The sequence below is a fragment of the Myxine glutinosa genome, chromosome 2, assembly GCF_964187855.1.
Source record: "Myxine glutinosa chromosome 2, kmMyxGlut1.1, whole genome shotgun sequence".
Classification (NCBI taxonomy): Eukaryota; Metazoa; Chordata; class Myxini; order Myxiniformes; family Myxinidae; genus Myxine; species Myxine glutinosa.
The window spans coordinates 28753229-28767686 of NC_136262.1; the positions used below are offsets into that span (position 1 = coordinate 28753229).

Below are 14458 nucleotides of genomic sequence, written 5' to 3' on the forward strand. Positions count from 1 at the left end.
GTCACAACCAACTCACGCTCCTTGTCACTCTCACTACTCTCACCTCCATTCTTGACAGCGCACTCACCCTTACTCTTGACAGCGCACTCTTTCCTCATGCACCTGTCCGTCACACACCTTTCTCGCGCACACTCTCCCGTTACACCCTCTGTAACACTCACCACAGGTGTGCATTCTTCCTTGCCTTTGACAGCGCACTCTTTCCTCATGCACCCGTCCGTCACACACCTTTCTCGCACACACTCTTGCGCACACTCTCCCGTCACACCCTCTGTTACACTTACCACACCGCGCTTCCATGTGCTCCCTCGCACACGCGCTACGACCGACTCATTCTCGCCAGCACCCTCACTCCTTGGCACGCACTTTTTCCTCACACACCCCAGAGTCGGACTTTCTCGCACACCTCCTTTTTCGCACACCAGACCTGTCGCACACTTCACCAACGGCCTCTCACGAACACCCGGGTCCATCTCGACCCCCAAGCTTCTTAAATCCCCTGGCGCATCATACGCACGACCATATTGGTCACCACTTACACCGGGTCCTCTTCCTCTTCGCTTCTCCTCCATCACCTGCGAATCCCTCATCCGGTTAATGAGCACATCATCACGATCCAAACACAGACTTCGGACCAATTCTTTTATCTCCTCTTTTATCTCTTTCTTATCCCCTCTCCGTCGCTTCTTAATTTCGCTCACCCCTTCTTCCACTTCTTCTAATTTCTGCTTCACCTCTTTTATTCCCCGGTACGTCTCCTCAAGCTCATCCTCCAAGGCTACCTTGACCGTTTCCATGTGCGTCCTCACCTGCCGGTCCTTCGTCTCCATTACCTCTATCACCTCGTCCAACCTCGTTGTCAGTCCCTCACGTACCATCTGACATTCCCTCTTTGTCGCTACCAAGTCATCTTTTAGTGCCTTCTGTGTCGCTTTTAACCCTCCTAATACCGCAGTGTTCCTTTGAACCTGCTCCGTTAGTCCTTTTTGTCCCTCCGTCAGCTGTTCCACCTCCTGCGTCAACTCCTCTATACCACCTTGCAATTTTACAGTCCCCTTTCTCACCTCCTTCTCCATGCGCTCCTTACAGTGCCTCACCTCCTCGCGCACTCCTCCGACCTCCTCACTCACACCTCTTCTGATCTCCTCTCCCATCACTTGCATCTCCTGCCCAGATGCCACCCTCATCTGCTCCATTTCCTCCCTGTGAGCATCCAGTTTGGTTTCTACCCCCATTCTGACCCCCTCTATCCGCTGCTCCATTTGTTTAACTTCCCTTTCCGCTTGGTCCCTCATGTCCCTCAATTTGCCTTCCATACTGTTTTCTAACCCCATTAACCCATTTTTCACCCCCTCTAACTGATTCTCCTGGGCAGCCATTCTGTTTTCCACCCCCGTTAACCCATTCTTTACCTCTTTTATCCCGTTGTCTAACCCCTCACCAGTACCCCTCGCTTCGTCCCTCATTACCCCCATTTGGCCCTCTAATCGCTCACCCTGAGCATCCATCCGGTTCCCCATTACCCCCATTTGGCCCTCCAATCGCTCACCCATTTGTTCCATAAGGGCCCTCATTTGCAACATAAAAAGGTTCGAATCCACCAGGGGCGCTGCCACGGTCGCGGGCGCGGTCGCCGTGACCAGCGAGGCGCCATTTTGTGCGTCTGCTACCCTCGCTGCTTCGCTCTCCTCACGTCCCTCAATTTGGTCCTGGACCGACCCTGCCTCACTCTCCTCTACCGGAACCCAGCCGACTTGGTCTGCCATAGCGCGACTTTCAAAATTTGGGTTTTTATTTTCGTAAAACAAAATCAAATTTCGCCGTTATAATTTCGAGCGCGGGAAACGCGCTCCGGATCAAATTCTACTTTCCAACACCAATTGTTACCCTAATGGTACAATTGGTGTTCCAAAATTTGGGCCTAACAAATTTAGTCCCAGGTCCGAATTCCACTCCTCGACACCAATTGTTACGGACACGACTTATTAAGATGTTATGCTGGGCCGAGCGGAATGGCCGCCGTGTTCGCACAAGTTACCCGATTATACTCGAACGTTGACTAAGTCGCGCTATGCTAAATCAATGATGGAAAGGACACAACGGCTGGGTTTAAAATGACACGACACCAGGGGTACGGTTCTCAAGACCTCCGGAGGAGGTTATAATATTGCGGAAGGTTAGATTACAAAGACAAGAGAGACAGCATAGAAAGGTGGGCACTTAAACACGGTCTTATCTTAGCCCCGACAGACAACAGATAAATGGGACAAGACTGACTCACATGGGGATTGATGGCAAGGAAAGGCGGGTAGTCGATGGCTCAAGGTGCACTCTTGGCTCAGGGACAGAATCGACCCGGTCCGGTCCAGAGATGCGGGAGGTCTCACAGCGCTCGGAGGTGGCGTCTGGTTCTCTTTCGTGGCTGAGGCGCATCTGACGTCACGTCCGGTAAGTGGCTGCGTATATCCGGCGGGGAGTGACACGCCCTCGGCTCGTTAGCTCCGCCCCAGATGGAATCGGCCCGTTGCTTCTGATTGGGTGCGGGGGGTTACCGGGCTCCGCCCTTGACGAGGGGCCGACAGGCAGCCCCTTCGTGGTAACCCCGTCGGCGCACATGGGTAATGGCGGCTAACCGAGCCGGAGTGAGGACGCACACTCCCCGCGCGCTGTTGTGGTAGTTGTTGTTGTAGTTGTGGTTGTTGTGGTTTCATGAGGAAGATGGGAGGAGGTATGGGGAGGTCCTAAACTCACTACTGGTGCCATACAATCACATTCTGGTGCAACGAAGAGTCAGAATTAATGGAAACGAGTCCTTGACTGACATAGACTAAGAATAACTAGCAAGATGTCCGAAAGTTGTCTACGTGAGATGCGGTGGACCTGGGCACGACATTTAATGGGGGAAAAAGGGGAAGGTCGGTTCTACAGTGTTATTTACAGGCAATGGGACTAGGGAATGGGGGATTGGGGATAGTTGGGGAGTATTGGGGAAATAGGGGAATATTTACAAGCGGATATGGAGGCCAAGTCCCATATCCGCAACAATATTTATCTTGAACCTATAAACCAAAGGTCATCGGTAGATCTATGCCAACTTTCCCTGTTCCCTTGGCTCCACAGGTCTGGGCAGAGACCACGGTGCCCCTGACGACCAAAGAATTGTCCAGTCGCGATGAGGATTCCGATGCCAGTAACCTGTTCTACTCCATCAGTGTACCAAGCAATGGATACGTTGCTTTAAAACAGGCCCCACACATGCCTGTCCTTAACTTTACACAGGCTCACCTGGAGGATGGCAGCCTCGTGTTCACTCACCGTGGTAAGATGGTGGCAGAAGTCACCCGATTGGCAGACATTTTGAATAACAAGATATTAAACTTAAAGGGTTTCTTGGAAAGGGCATTCGGCATCTTGCATTGCGCCTAATGCACTGGGCATTCAATCTTGGGAATCATTGCATTATTCATGGGATAGGACGGGATGAAACACTGTGGGTTTGGTAACATCTATGACTTGTACAACTTTACCTTGCACTTTTCTAAAATAAATAAATAAATAAACCTTTCATATACCTTTCCATTGCCAGCAATGTCTCCAGACCCATGCATAATAGAACACCTCCAGGATGTTCTGGGAATCACAAACAATATTTTATTGCCTGAACCTTTTCTGCAGCACTGGATAACTTGTGAGATGCTTTGGAGGATAAAAGGCACAAATATGTCAACGGACGTAACGTAACGGAAGCGAGAAAGAGCAATCAAAGATTGCAGACTGTCCCCAGAACCCGTTTTATGTGGCGTTTGTGTGGTTTTATAGTACGTATTTTATAGACGTACTCACATTCTAATTGTACATACTTTATAGATGTACTCGGTTGAACAAAAAGATAACGTGTAAACATTGTGGCCTACATTAGCACATGATGTGCGCACAAACAGAAAAAACAGACCCAAACACAATACGTTCTCCTCTGGTAAGGGTAACAACAGTAGAATGAGAGGAGGAGTGTGGGACACACACCAACAGCAGAGTTGATAGACAAAGAAAAGGCAGAATTGCAACCAGAAGTGTGACGTCATTTCAGTTCCTCTCAAGTTTCCCTCATGAGTCATGACATTAAGAATCAACCACAAAGTAGGAGCTGGTGCTGCAGATGAGACCAGGCAGGGAGAGCAGAATACCTCTTCCTTTTTCTTCTTCCTCTTTCATATGCAGCACATGGCTGTGGGTAGCATCATTTGCTGTGGGCACGGCTGTATTGCCAATACAGTGCCACATGTAGGTTAAGGCAGGAATTTGGAATTTGTTCATGGCGCCGGAGATAGCTCGCCTGCTCTTCAAGAAGGACACCGTGGTATCTTTAACGTCCACCAACTAATCCCGGAAGATAGGACACCCAGTTACATATATTTCATACAAGATAACGGCGTTAGAAGACACGAGTGTACTTTTACGTGAATTACAATACCTATTTGCAGACAATTGACAAATTATTACAGAATATGGGTTTTGAACCTGATGTCACATCATCATAATGCCAAGTCGGCCAACTTTATGGGATATTGTTTTATCATGTGACTTACAGTCACGTGAAAAGGTAAGTACACCTCATGTAAAGTTTTGACTTTTTCAACATATTTCAACATACAGCTATTTGATCTTCATTTCAACAATATTGATAGATAAAGGTGATATAATATAACAAATATCATGAAACATTTACAATTTGTAGTCCATTGTATAATTTAAATAAACATAAATGCAAATTTCGCATGTGGAAAAAGTAAGTACACCCCTACATTTATCACTACTTCAAATACCTAAAATTAGAATCAGGTGCACCAGCTCAAGTGCAAATGATTCGAACATCGTTGGAGAGTATCTTGGAGGAACCTGTCTTATTTAAACCTCAGACATTTAGTTTGGTTTGGTCTTTGTTGTTGGTGTGCGGCGTCACCATGCCGAGATCAAAAGAGCTCTCTGAGGCCTTCAGAAAGAAGGTTATAGATGCCTACGATTCTGGGAAGGGATTAAAAAAGATCTCCAAACAATTTGAAATCAATCATTCGACTGTCCGGAAGATCATCTACAAGTGGAGAAGATTCCAAACGACTGCCAACTTGTTCAGGCCAGGCCGCCCCAGCAAGTTCAGCCCGAGAGCAGACCGCAAGATGCTGAAAGAAGTCTCTAAGAACCCCAGAATGTCATCACGGGACCTACAGGTAGCTCTTGCCACTGTTGATGTCAAAGTGCACGAGTCTACCATTAGAAAGAGGCTGCACAAATTTGATCTACATGGGAGATGTGCCAGGAGGAAACCTTTACTGTCCAGAAAGAACATCAGGGCAAGACTAAAGTTTGCCAATGAACACCGAGGCAAAGACCAGCACTTCTGGAACAATGTGCTCCAGACAGATGAGTCAAAGGTAGAGCTATTTGGCCACAGTACCAGAAGACATGTTTGGCGAAAACCAAAGAAAGCATTTGACCACAAGAACCTGATACAAACTGTAAAGCATGGTGGTGGAAATATTATGGTTTGGGGCAGCTTTGCTGCATCAGGGCCTGGGCAGCTCACCATCATAGAATCCACTATGAATTCTTCATTGTACCAGAGGGTGCTTGAGGATAATGTGAGGCCATCTGTCGGAGAAGTTGAAGCTCAACCGAAGGTGCACCTTGCAACATGACAATGACCCTAAACATACCAGTAAATCCACCAAGGAATGGCTGAAAAGAAAGAAATGGAGGGTTCTGGAATGGCCGAGTCAAAGCCCGGATCTAAATCCCATCGAGATGTTGTGTAGGGATTTGAAACGAGCTGTGCATGCAAGAAACCCCTCAAACATCGCACAGCTGAAAGAATTCTGCATGGAGGAGTGGGCAAGAATTTCTCCCAGTCGATGTCAGAGACTGGTAGACAGTTATAAGAAACGCCTACTTGAGGTTGTTTCTGCCAAAGGGGGCAATACCACCTATTAGAGCCAAGGGTGTACTTACCTTTTCCACATGCGAAATTTGCATTTATGTTTATTTAAGTTATACAATGGACTACAAAATGTAAATGTTTCATGATATTTGTTGTATTATATCACCTTTATCTATCAATATTGTTGAAATGAAGATCAAATAGCTGTATGTTGAAATATGTTGAAAAAGTCAAAACTTTACATGGGGTGTACTTACTTTTTCACGTGACTGTACATGCCACATTAAACAAAATATGCTATGTATGTTTAATGCAGAAATAATATGCAGAAATAATATGCAGAATGGACCAAACCATTTCATGTAAATAGAGGGGGGGGGGGGGGTTCTACCGTACTCGCAAGCCGTTCGCTTTGGCTTTGCGAATGGACCAAACCATTTCATGTAAATAGAGGGGGGGGGGGTTCTGTGGTCGTTACTGCCACGTGGTTTCAAAGTTTTTTTTTGTTGTTGTTGTTTGCACGCATGTTTTTTTGCACCCACGTACGGGCACGCCCTAGTATGTTTAATGCAGAGAATGTAAATGTAACATCAATTGACGAAAAGCTGAAAAGCAAGGATTAAAACAGGAATATAGAAAAATATATTAGAGTTTGGTGTGTATCATTTTTATTTGCTAAAGATTGGTGTGTGCCAAAGCAAATGTAGTGTGTGCCAAAGCAAATGTAGTGTGTGCTAAAGCAAATGTAGTGTGTGCTAAAGCAAATGTAGTGTGTGCTAAAGCAAATGTAGTGTGTGCTAAAGCAAATGTAGTGTGTGCTAAAGCAAATGTAGTGTGTGCTAAAGCTTGGTGTGTGCTAAAGCAAATGTAGTGTGTGCTAAAGCAAATGTAGTGTGTGCTAAAGCAAATGTAGTGTGTGCTAAAGCAAATGTAGTGTGTGCTAAAGCAAATGTAGTGTGTGCTAAAGCAAATGTAGTGTGTGCTAAAGTAAATGTAGTGTGTGCTAAGGGAAATGTAGTGTGTGCTAATGCTTGGTGTGTGCTAAAGCTTGGTGTGTGCTAAAGCAAATGTAGTGTGTGCTAAAGCTTGGTGTGTGCTAAAGCAAATGTAGTGTGTGCTAATGCTTGGTGTGTGCTAAAGCTTGGTGTGTGCTAAAGCAAATGTAGTGTGTGCTAAAGCTTGGTGTGTGCTAAAGCTTGGTGTGTGCTAAAGCAAATGTAATGAGTGCTAAAGCTTGGTGTGTGCTAAAGTAAATGTAGTGTGTGCTAATGCTTGGTGTGTGCTAAAGCAAATGTAGTGTGTGCTAATGCTTGGTGTGTGCTAAAGCTTGGTGTGTGCTAAAGCAAATGTAATGAGTGCTAAAGCTTGGTGTGTGCTAAAGTAAATGTAGTGTGTGCTAAAGTAAATGTAGTGTGTGCTAAGGGAAATGTAGTGTGTGCTAATGCTTGGTGTGTGCTAAAGCCTGGTGTGTGCTAAAGTAAATGTAGTGTGTGCTAAAGCAAATGTAGTGTGTGCTAAAGCAAATGTAGTGTGTGCTAATGCTTGGTGTGTGCTAAAGCAAATGTAGTGTGTGCTAAAGCAAATGTAGTGTGTGCCAAAGCAAATGTAGTGTGTGCTAAAGCAAATGTAGTGTGTGCTAAAGCAAATGTAGTGTGTGCTAAAGTAAATGGAGTGTGTGCTAAGGGAAATGTAGTGTGTGCTAATGCTTGGTGTGTGCTAAAGCTTGGTGTGTGCTAAAGCAAATGTAATGAGTGCTAAAGCTTGGTGTGTGCTAAAGTAAATGTAGTGTGTGCTAAGGGAAATGTGTGTGCTGAAGTAAATGTCGTGTGTGCTGAAGCAAATGTCGTGTGTGCTAAAGCTTGGTGTGTGCTAAAGCAAATGTAGTGTGTGCTTATGCTTGGTGTGTGCTAATGTAAATGTGTGTGCTGAAGCAAATGTAGTGTGTGCTGAAGTAAATGTAGTGTGTGCTAAAGTAAATATAGTGTGTGCTAAAGCTTGGTGTGTGCTAAAGCAAATGTTGTGTGTGCTAAAGCTTGGTGTGTGCTAAAGCAAATGTAGTGTGTGCTAAAGCTTGGTGTGTGCTAAAGCAAATGTAGTGTGTGCTAAAGCTTGGTGTGTGCTAAAGCAAATGTAGTGTGTGCTAAAGCTTGGTGTGTGCTAAAGTAAATGTCGTGTGTGCTGAAGCTTGGTGTGTGCTAAAGCAAATGTAGTGTGTGCTAAAGTAAATGTAGTGTGTGCTAAAGCTTGGTGTGTGCTAAAGCAAATGTAGTGTGTGCTGAAGTAAATGTAGTGTGTGCTAAAGCAAATGCAGTGTGTGCTGAAGTAAATGTAGTGTGTGCTAAAGCTTGGTGTGTGCTAAAGTAAATGTAGTGTGTGCTAAAGCAAATGTAGTGTGTGCTAAAGCTTGGTGTGTGCTAAAGCAAATGTAGTGTGTGCTAAAGCTTGGTGTGTGCTAAAGCAAATGTAGTGTGTGCTAAAGCTTGGTGTGTGCTAAAGCAAATGTAGTGTGTGCTAAAGCAAATGTAGTGTGTGCTAAAGCAAATGTAGTGTGTGCTAAAGCAAATGTAGTGTGTGCTAAAGCAAATGTAGTGTGTGCTAAAGCAAATGTAGTGTGTGCTAAAGCAAATGTAGTGTGTGCTAAAGTAAATGTAGTGTGTGCTAAAGCTTGGTGTGTGCTAAAGCAAATGTAGGTGTGCTAAAGGTTGGTGTGTGTTAAAGGTTGGTGTGCATCATTTTTTTTTTACATCAGGAGTGAGTGCAGGGGGATTCAACTTCCGTGTGAGCGATGGTGCAAACGAGGCACCACGGCATATCTTTGTCATTACTGCCAAGGTCTTCATCATGACCCTGAAGAAGAATAGTGGCCTCCGCATATACCCTGGTGAGTACTCATCGACCTGCAAACTAATGATGTTATACGGATTATGTGTTGTTTAGTTTCTTTGTGTGGAGACCTTAATATTGATACCTCTCTATACCCGACATAGGTGAAGATCTGAATCCTATTACCTCCCAGAACTTACTTGTGGTTACCAATGACTATGATACCACCTCAATCCGCACAGTGCTTTACACAGTGGTGCACAGACCACGCCTCGGATCGATTGTCCATACAAGTTATAAAGACACAAGTTATGAAGTGGGAAAATTCACGCAGAGTGAGGTCAGAGCTTCACATCCTATTCTACCAAACAATGAAACCCAGAGTGGTTTAAGCTAAAAAATTCCACCATATTTGCGTACGTAATAAATGGATGGGCCTGAGTAAATAATAAATTACATTTTTAATATACGATTGTTAATCGGAAATAACATTGTTAACCATTCAAATTGCATATCAGCAAGGTTGCTAATCATATACAAATACAAATTTGACTTGTAATAGGAACATACTTTATTATTGGGCAAACTTGTGGTGTTGCAGGTAGATGCAGGCCTGATCGCATACAGGTGTGGTCCGATGGCGCAGAAACAGTGGAACTCCCAGGATTCCTTCCAATTCTCTGTATCATCTCCACCGGGCGAGCTACCCACGCATTCCTTTTCTGTCAACATGTCGTACGAATACAGGGCCAAGGGACAGAGCCTTTTCAGGGCCAATAAAGGTATTTAACATTGCTGTAATCACCCCATTGCCACTTTAACCTAACCTAGACAGAGCCTAACCCTAACAACACCCGTTACACTATTAAACCGTGCATGTGACAAGCCGTTTACACCAACCTTAAATCACAGAGCCGCAACATACCAAGTTTGCAATGACTGGCTCAAGAAGCAAGCATTCCGCTATCTACATTTGATAATGAGTACAGGAACAAATAATTCCAGCACAACTGCTAATGTGCTATATGATCATTTTTTGAAGGAATATGATTTTTTTATTTTTTTTGTAGGTGACCCTCACTATTGAGTCCTTGATTCTGTCGTGGGTCGAGCCAATCATCGATTATTATAGTGGCACCAACTGATTTTAAATAACTTCTTAACCACTCACTCACTGATTCACTGATATAAATCTTTAAGTACTTCCTAGGTGGGCTAGAAGGTTGAAATTTTGTATACTGATGTAACTGGAAGCCACGATTCCAGAAAAAAAACAACACAAAACTGTCCGTAAATGAAAAAATCTGTAAACAAAAGTCAGCCGGTGCAGCCTCGCTCCCTCTCGGGAGAGGGGTGGAGCTTGGACTGCACCTGTGTGGCCTTGCTCCTTCAACCAGGAGCAGGGCGGAGCTTGAAACTTTTATTATATCATTGCAAAAGCCGTAATAAGTCAAAATATTATTAAAATACCATAAGTCAAAAAAGAGACCAACACCATATTAACACCGAGTCTGTGTTTCTGTTCCTTATAGGTGTGAAATTGATTGAGGGTGAGAAGTTTCTCATCAGCACGGCCTATCTCGATGCCTCAAATCTACTTTCAAAACCATCTGTGGTCCAACGGTCATCACGTGAGCTCGAATATGAAATTACGGTTTTTCCAAGGCATGGCACCCTCTACCAGTCAGAAAATGAGATTTCAGCCGAACGACCACGATTCTCACACCACGCCTTGGCACAACATGGTGTGTGGTATGATCATGATGGCTCAGACACTCTCAGCGATGGGTTCAAAGTAGCAGTATGGGTTTCATCACAGTCTGAGAACAGTGCTAGGCCCACAGACAGTGTCGAGGAGATGGTGAGTGTTGTGGTGACTGCTGTTGATGACGAGTTACCTCACTTGCTTACAAAATCTCCTGGAATACAGCTTGTCCAAGATGCTCTCTATGTTCCTATCACAACAGAAGAGTTGCATATAACGGACAAAGATACACCACCCGAGCAGCTGGCGTATGAGGTGGTACAAGGTCCGGGTAATGGATACTTGGTTCTGGCGAGACACGAAGGAAAACAACCGACAGTCACCTTTACGCAGGCCGACATAAATGTAGGGCGGCTCCTTTTTGTACCCGATGGTAGTTCTAGCAGCAGTGTTTTTTACTTTTGGGTTGCAGATGGTACACACAAACCTATTTACTCACGCTTCAGTATCTCGGTGGAACCAGTCAGGTTGGAGGTGCTAAACTTGACGAGTATGATCCTGCGGCAAGGTGAGATGCAGGCTAAGGTTGGTCCGACTAACCTCTGCGCCGAAACAAACAGCCGGTCGACAGAAGTAACGTATGAGGTTTCTCGGCCACCACGTCGTGGCCTACTACTGGTCAACGGTAGCCGGACAGAAACCTTTGCCCAATCAGATGTGGATGCAGGAAATGTGATCTACCACATGAGTGACCATTCAGCCTGGGAAGATAGCTTTGAGGTCGATGCCCTGACGGCCAGCATTAATCACACCGGTCTCCAAATCCATGTGAAGGTGAGGCCATTGCTTCACACCAGCTCTGACTTTGAGGTCCGTGCCGGTTCCACGGTGCCTTTGACTCTCTCAGTACTTGATGCCAGCGAGCTGGCAGGGCTCACGGGTGACAATCCCATGTTCGAGGTCATCGGGCAACCGCGGTATGCGTGGCTTCTTCGTGCTGAACTATCGATGCGAAAAAGACGGAATTCAGAAAACGATGTGCAGATTTTTAGCCAGGACGATGTTGCCCAGGGGTTGGTGCTAATTCGGGGTCGCCCATCAAATACGAGTGTGGGCGGAAAACTTTCGGACTCGTTCACTTTTATTTTACGAGCAGCGGGTGTGCAAGCTGCCGCTGGTGAATTTGTCTTCGATGTTGTTCCGGCAGAACCAAAGAATCATGAAATTGAAGGAAGTCAGGAAATCACAGTTGATGCGGCAGAACTTGTTTCTGTCTTGAGAGAACATTCCACAGCAATTAGCTTATCTCTGCCCACTGTCACGACAAATACAATCTCAAACATAAAGGTATATGTCACACAAGCCACACCACCTCCAACCCAAAATAAAAACTCGGGACTGGAGCGGTGGGCACAGGACAACCAGAATTTAGAGGAATTTGAGGTGACGAAAGCAGCCGTTTCCTCAATCCCCAGGGTGTTGGAGGTTGCATCGAGGAGCAAAAGGAACCTGTCCGTTGTCATTCCCCTCGTTCTGACCGTTACCTTATTCGTCGTCTTCCTGGCCGTAATATTCGGCATGTGGCTGTGGCATCAGCGGCGGCGGAGCAAGGACTGCCACGGTTTCGTGACACTCAAACCAAATAACCTCGCAAGGGGCACCACAATCCGTTGGCCTGAGCGGAGCGCCGCCATGCCGGGAGTGACCGTAACGGCGCTAGAACGATGGCAGACGGAGACCTCAGCAGTCAGCAGGACCCCGGTCCTATCTCGACCACCTGAGCGCTCTCTTCCCCCCAGCCCTCTCGGTTCACGCGCCACTTGGGAAGATTCCGGCAGGGAACTTTTGCGACAGTCCCCTACAACCACTCCAGCACTAGGGAGAAATCAGTATTGGGTTTAAGATGTCTCTCCATCCATCGATTTAAGATCTGTGGATATGAGGTACAATTGTAACCCGGTTGTTAACTCCTTGGATCCCGTTGTGCCTCATTGGAGTTTAAAGACCAGTTAAACATCCCAAGACGTTTTTGAGAAGTTTCCAGTTCTCTCACAGTTGTTCTCTCACAGTTCTCTCACAGTTGTTCTCTCACAGTTGTTCTTTCACAGTTTCCAGTTCTAGTGCTCCAAAAATCGAGACTCGAACCTAAAAACCTTTTCGTGATATTCTCACTGCATTTGGGTCTTGTTGCAAAAAAAAAGACAACTAAATCAACCAACGTCTTTTTGATGGATTGACTCGCAGTGCGGAACCTTTGTACAAATCGTCTCCTTACAAAAGCAACAAGTTTACTACAATGGGATTACTTGATACATCCATGTGTTGTAGAAATCTGAGGATTTCTGTCAAAAATAAGGGGAAAATAGAAGTTTGACATATTTGAATGTACCTGATGCCAACATTAGTGGGATGGGGTTTGACGTACTTGAACTTATCTCTTGTCTTCCCCCATTTCGTGAATGGCCAAATAAGATGGAAGGAGTTTCTTCTTCTCTGGTATGGAACGCATTGCTGTGAGTAGCACAATTGGCCGAGATGCCGCTGATGCGGTGCTCCATGTATGTCAGGACAGGAATTTGGAATTTGGCCAGGGAGCTGGCGATAGCTCACTTACTCTTCGTCGTATACACCGTTGGATTGATTTCTAACGTCCACCAACTAATGTTCGGGGATGAGGTTCGACGTACTTGAATGTATTTGGCTGCGCAGTTGTGAAAGTCATAATGGACGTTGACGGGGGTTTTTTTTGTATAAAGTCGAGGCTCATGGAAGAGCTAGTACTCGTACACTGAACGCATCAGGACGCAAAACAGCTCTTGCTAGACGGGTTGCTCTGATGAAGGGGTAACGCCCGAAACGTCAGCTTCGCCTTGCTTCCCACTGTGGTCCACCGATGCAGGTCGACACTAGCCTTCACCTGCAAGACAAGTTCTTCATTCTACAAATTAAATTCATGCTCAAGGTGTGGAATTTCACTCCACATCGCATCGATTTCAAACGTGAGCTTTTCAAATTTTTGCAACAAACTCTTTTCAGTTCAACTGGTTGGATTAACACTGATCTTTTGTACAATACATATATATATATATATATATATATATATATCTTTTTTTGTTTGTTTGTTTGTTTTTCCAGTTTGTAATATCTTATTAAAGTGCTTTCAGGAGTACTGGATGAATTTAGAGTTGCCTTGTGACATTTATACCAGTCCTGTGAACAACGGTTCAAATTAGATTACATATTGAATGGTAATAAAGTGAACAGCAGCATGAATAGGTATACCCCTGGCCCCTTGGTATACCCATCCATACAGCATGGATATACCCAGGGGACACCAATTTAGGGTTAATAACACTGGTAGGCTTTTGTCACAACAAAACCACCTGCTCACTTCCAAAAATACAACAAAAACATCTCCAAGGCAACTGACGTGAAATCTCATGAGAATTTTATGAGAATCTCACGAGATCCTACGAAACGTGTAGACAATACTGCACTGTGATTGTCTAAAGGGCCATAGCAACAGTTGCTATGAAAAAGCTTCCGGTCTTATTAGCACCTTGTTGCTTTGCTGATTGTTTCAGGGTCCGATTCGTCTGGTGCTGTCAGCAGGGGGTGCTGCATTCTGGAGTATACAATTTCGTGAAGGCTGGATTTTTCACCCAAGCCAAATTCCAACTTTCCTATATGATTTGAGCTTTAGGCCTTTGGTCCGTAACTGTTGTAGAGGCCTCGTTTGTAGGTGTGCAAGCAACCACATCCATCACCGCACATGTCACAGTTGCGGTTAAATAAGCACCCTTTGAAAATTATTTCATAAAATCCATATTGATCAATTGCATCATGTCCACAAGTAACACTAAATATCAGCTGCTTGTTTTTTTTTCTTTCTGGAAGACAAACTCATCACTTCCTCCCTCTGCAGTCGCACATGTGGGCTTTAGGACTGGCTTATTACAGGTGATTAACCAATTGGTTGGAAATTGCCCAGAAGATAC

The 14458-nt window shown here is 45.1% G+C and overlaps 1 protein-coding gene across 1 annotated transcript in view; it reads left to right on the forward strand.

Moving 5' to 3' along the window:
- CSPG4 (chondroitin sulfate proteoglycan 4) overlaps positions 1-13487 on the forward strand; it is a 42015-nt gene extending 28528 nt beyond the window's left edge. Inside the window, exons 7-11 of the mRNA XM_068109160.2 lie at positions 3121-3319; positions 8682-8813; positions 8920-9095; positions 9357-9537; positions 10288-13487. Coding sequence (XP_067965261.2) covers positions 3121-3319; positions 8682-8813; positions 8920-9095; positions 9357-9537; positions 10288-12362 — 2763 coding nt within the window. The 3' untranslated portion in view covers positions 12363-13487. The remainder of the gene's footprint in view (positions 1-3120; positions 3320-8681; positions 8814-8919; positions 9096-9356; positions 9538-10287) is intronic.
- Positions 13488-14458: the final 971 nt, after the last annotated feature.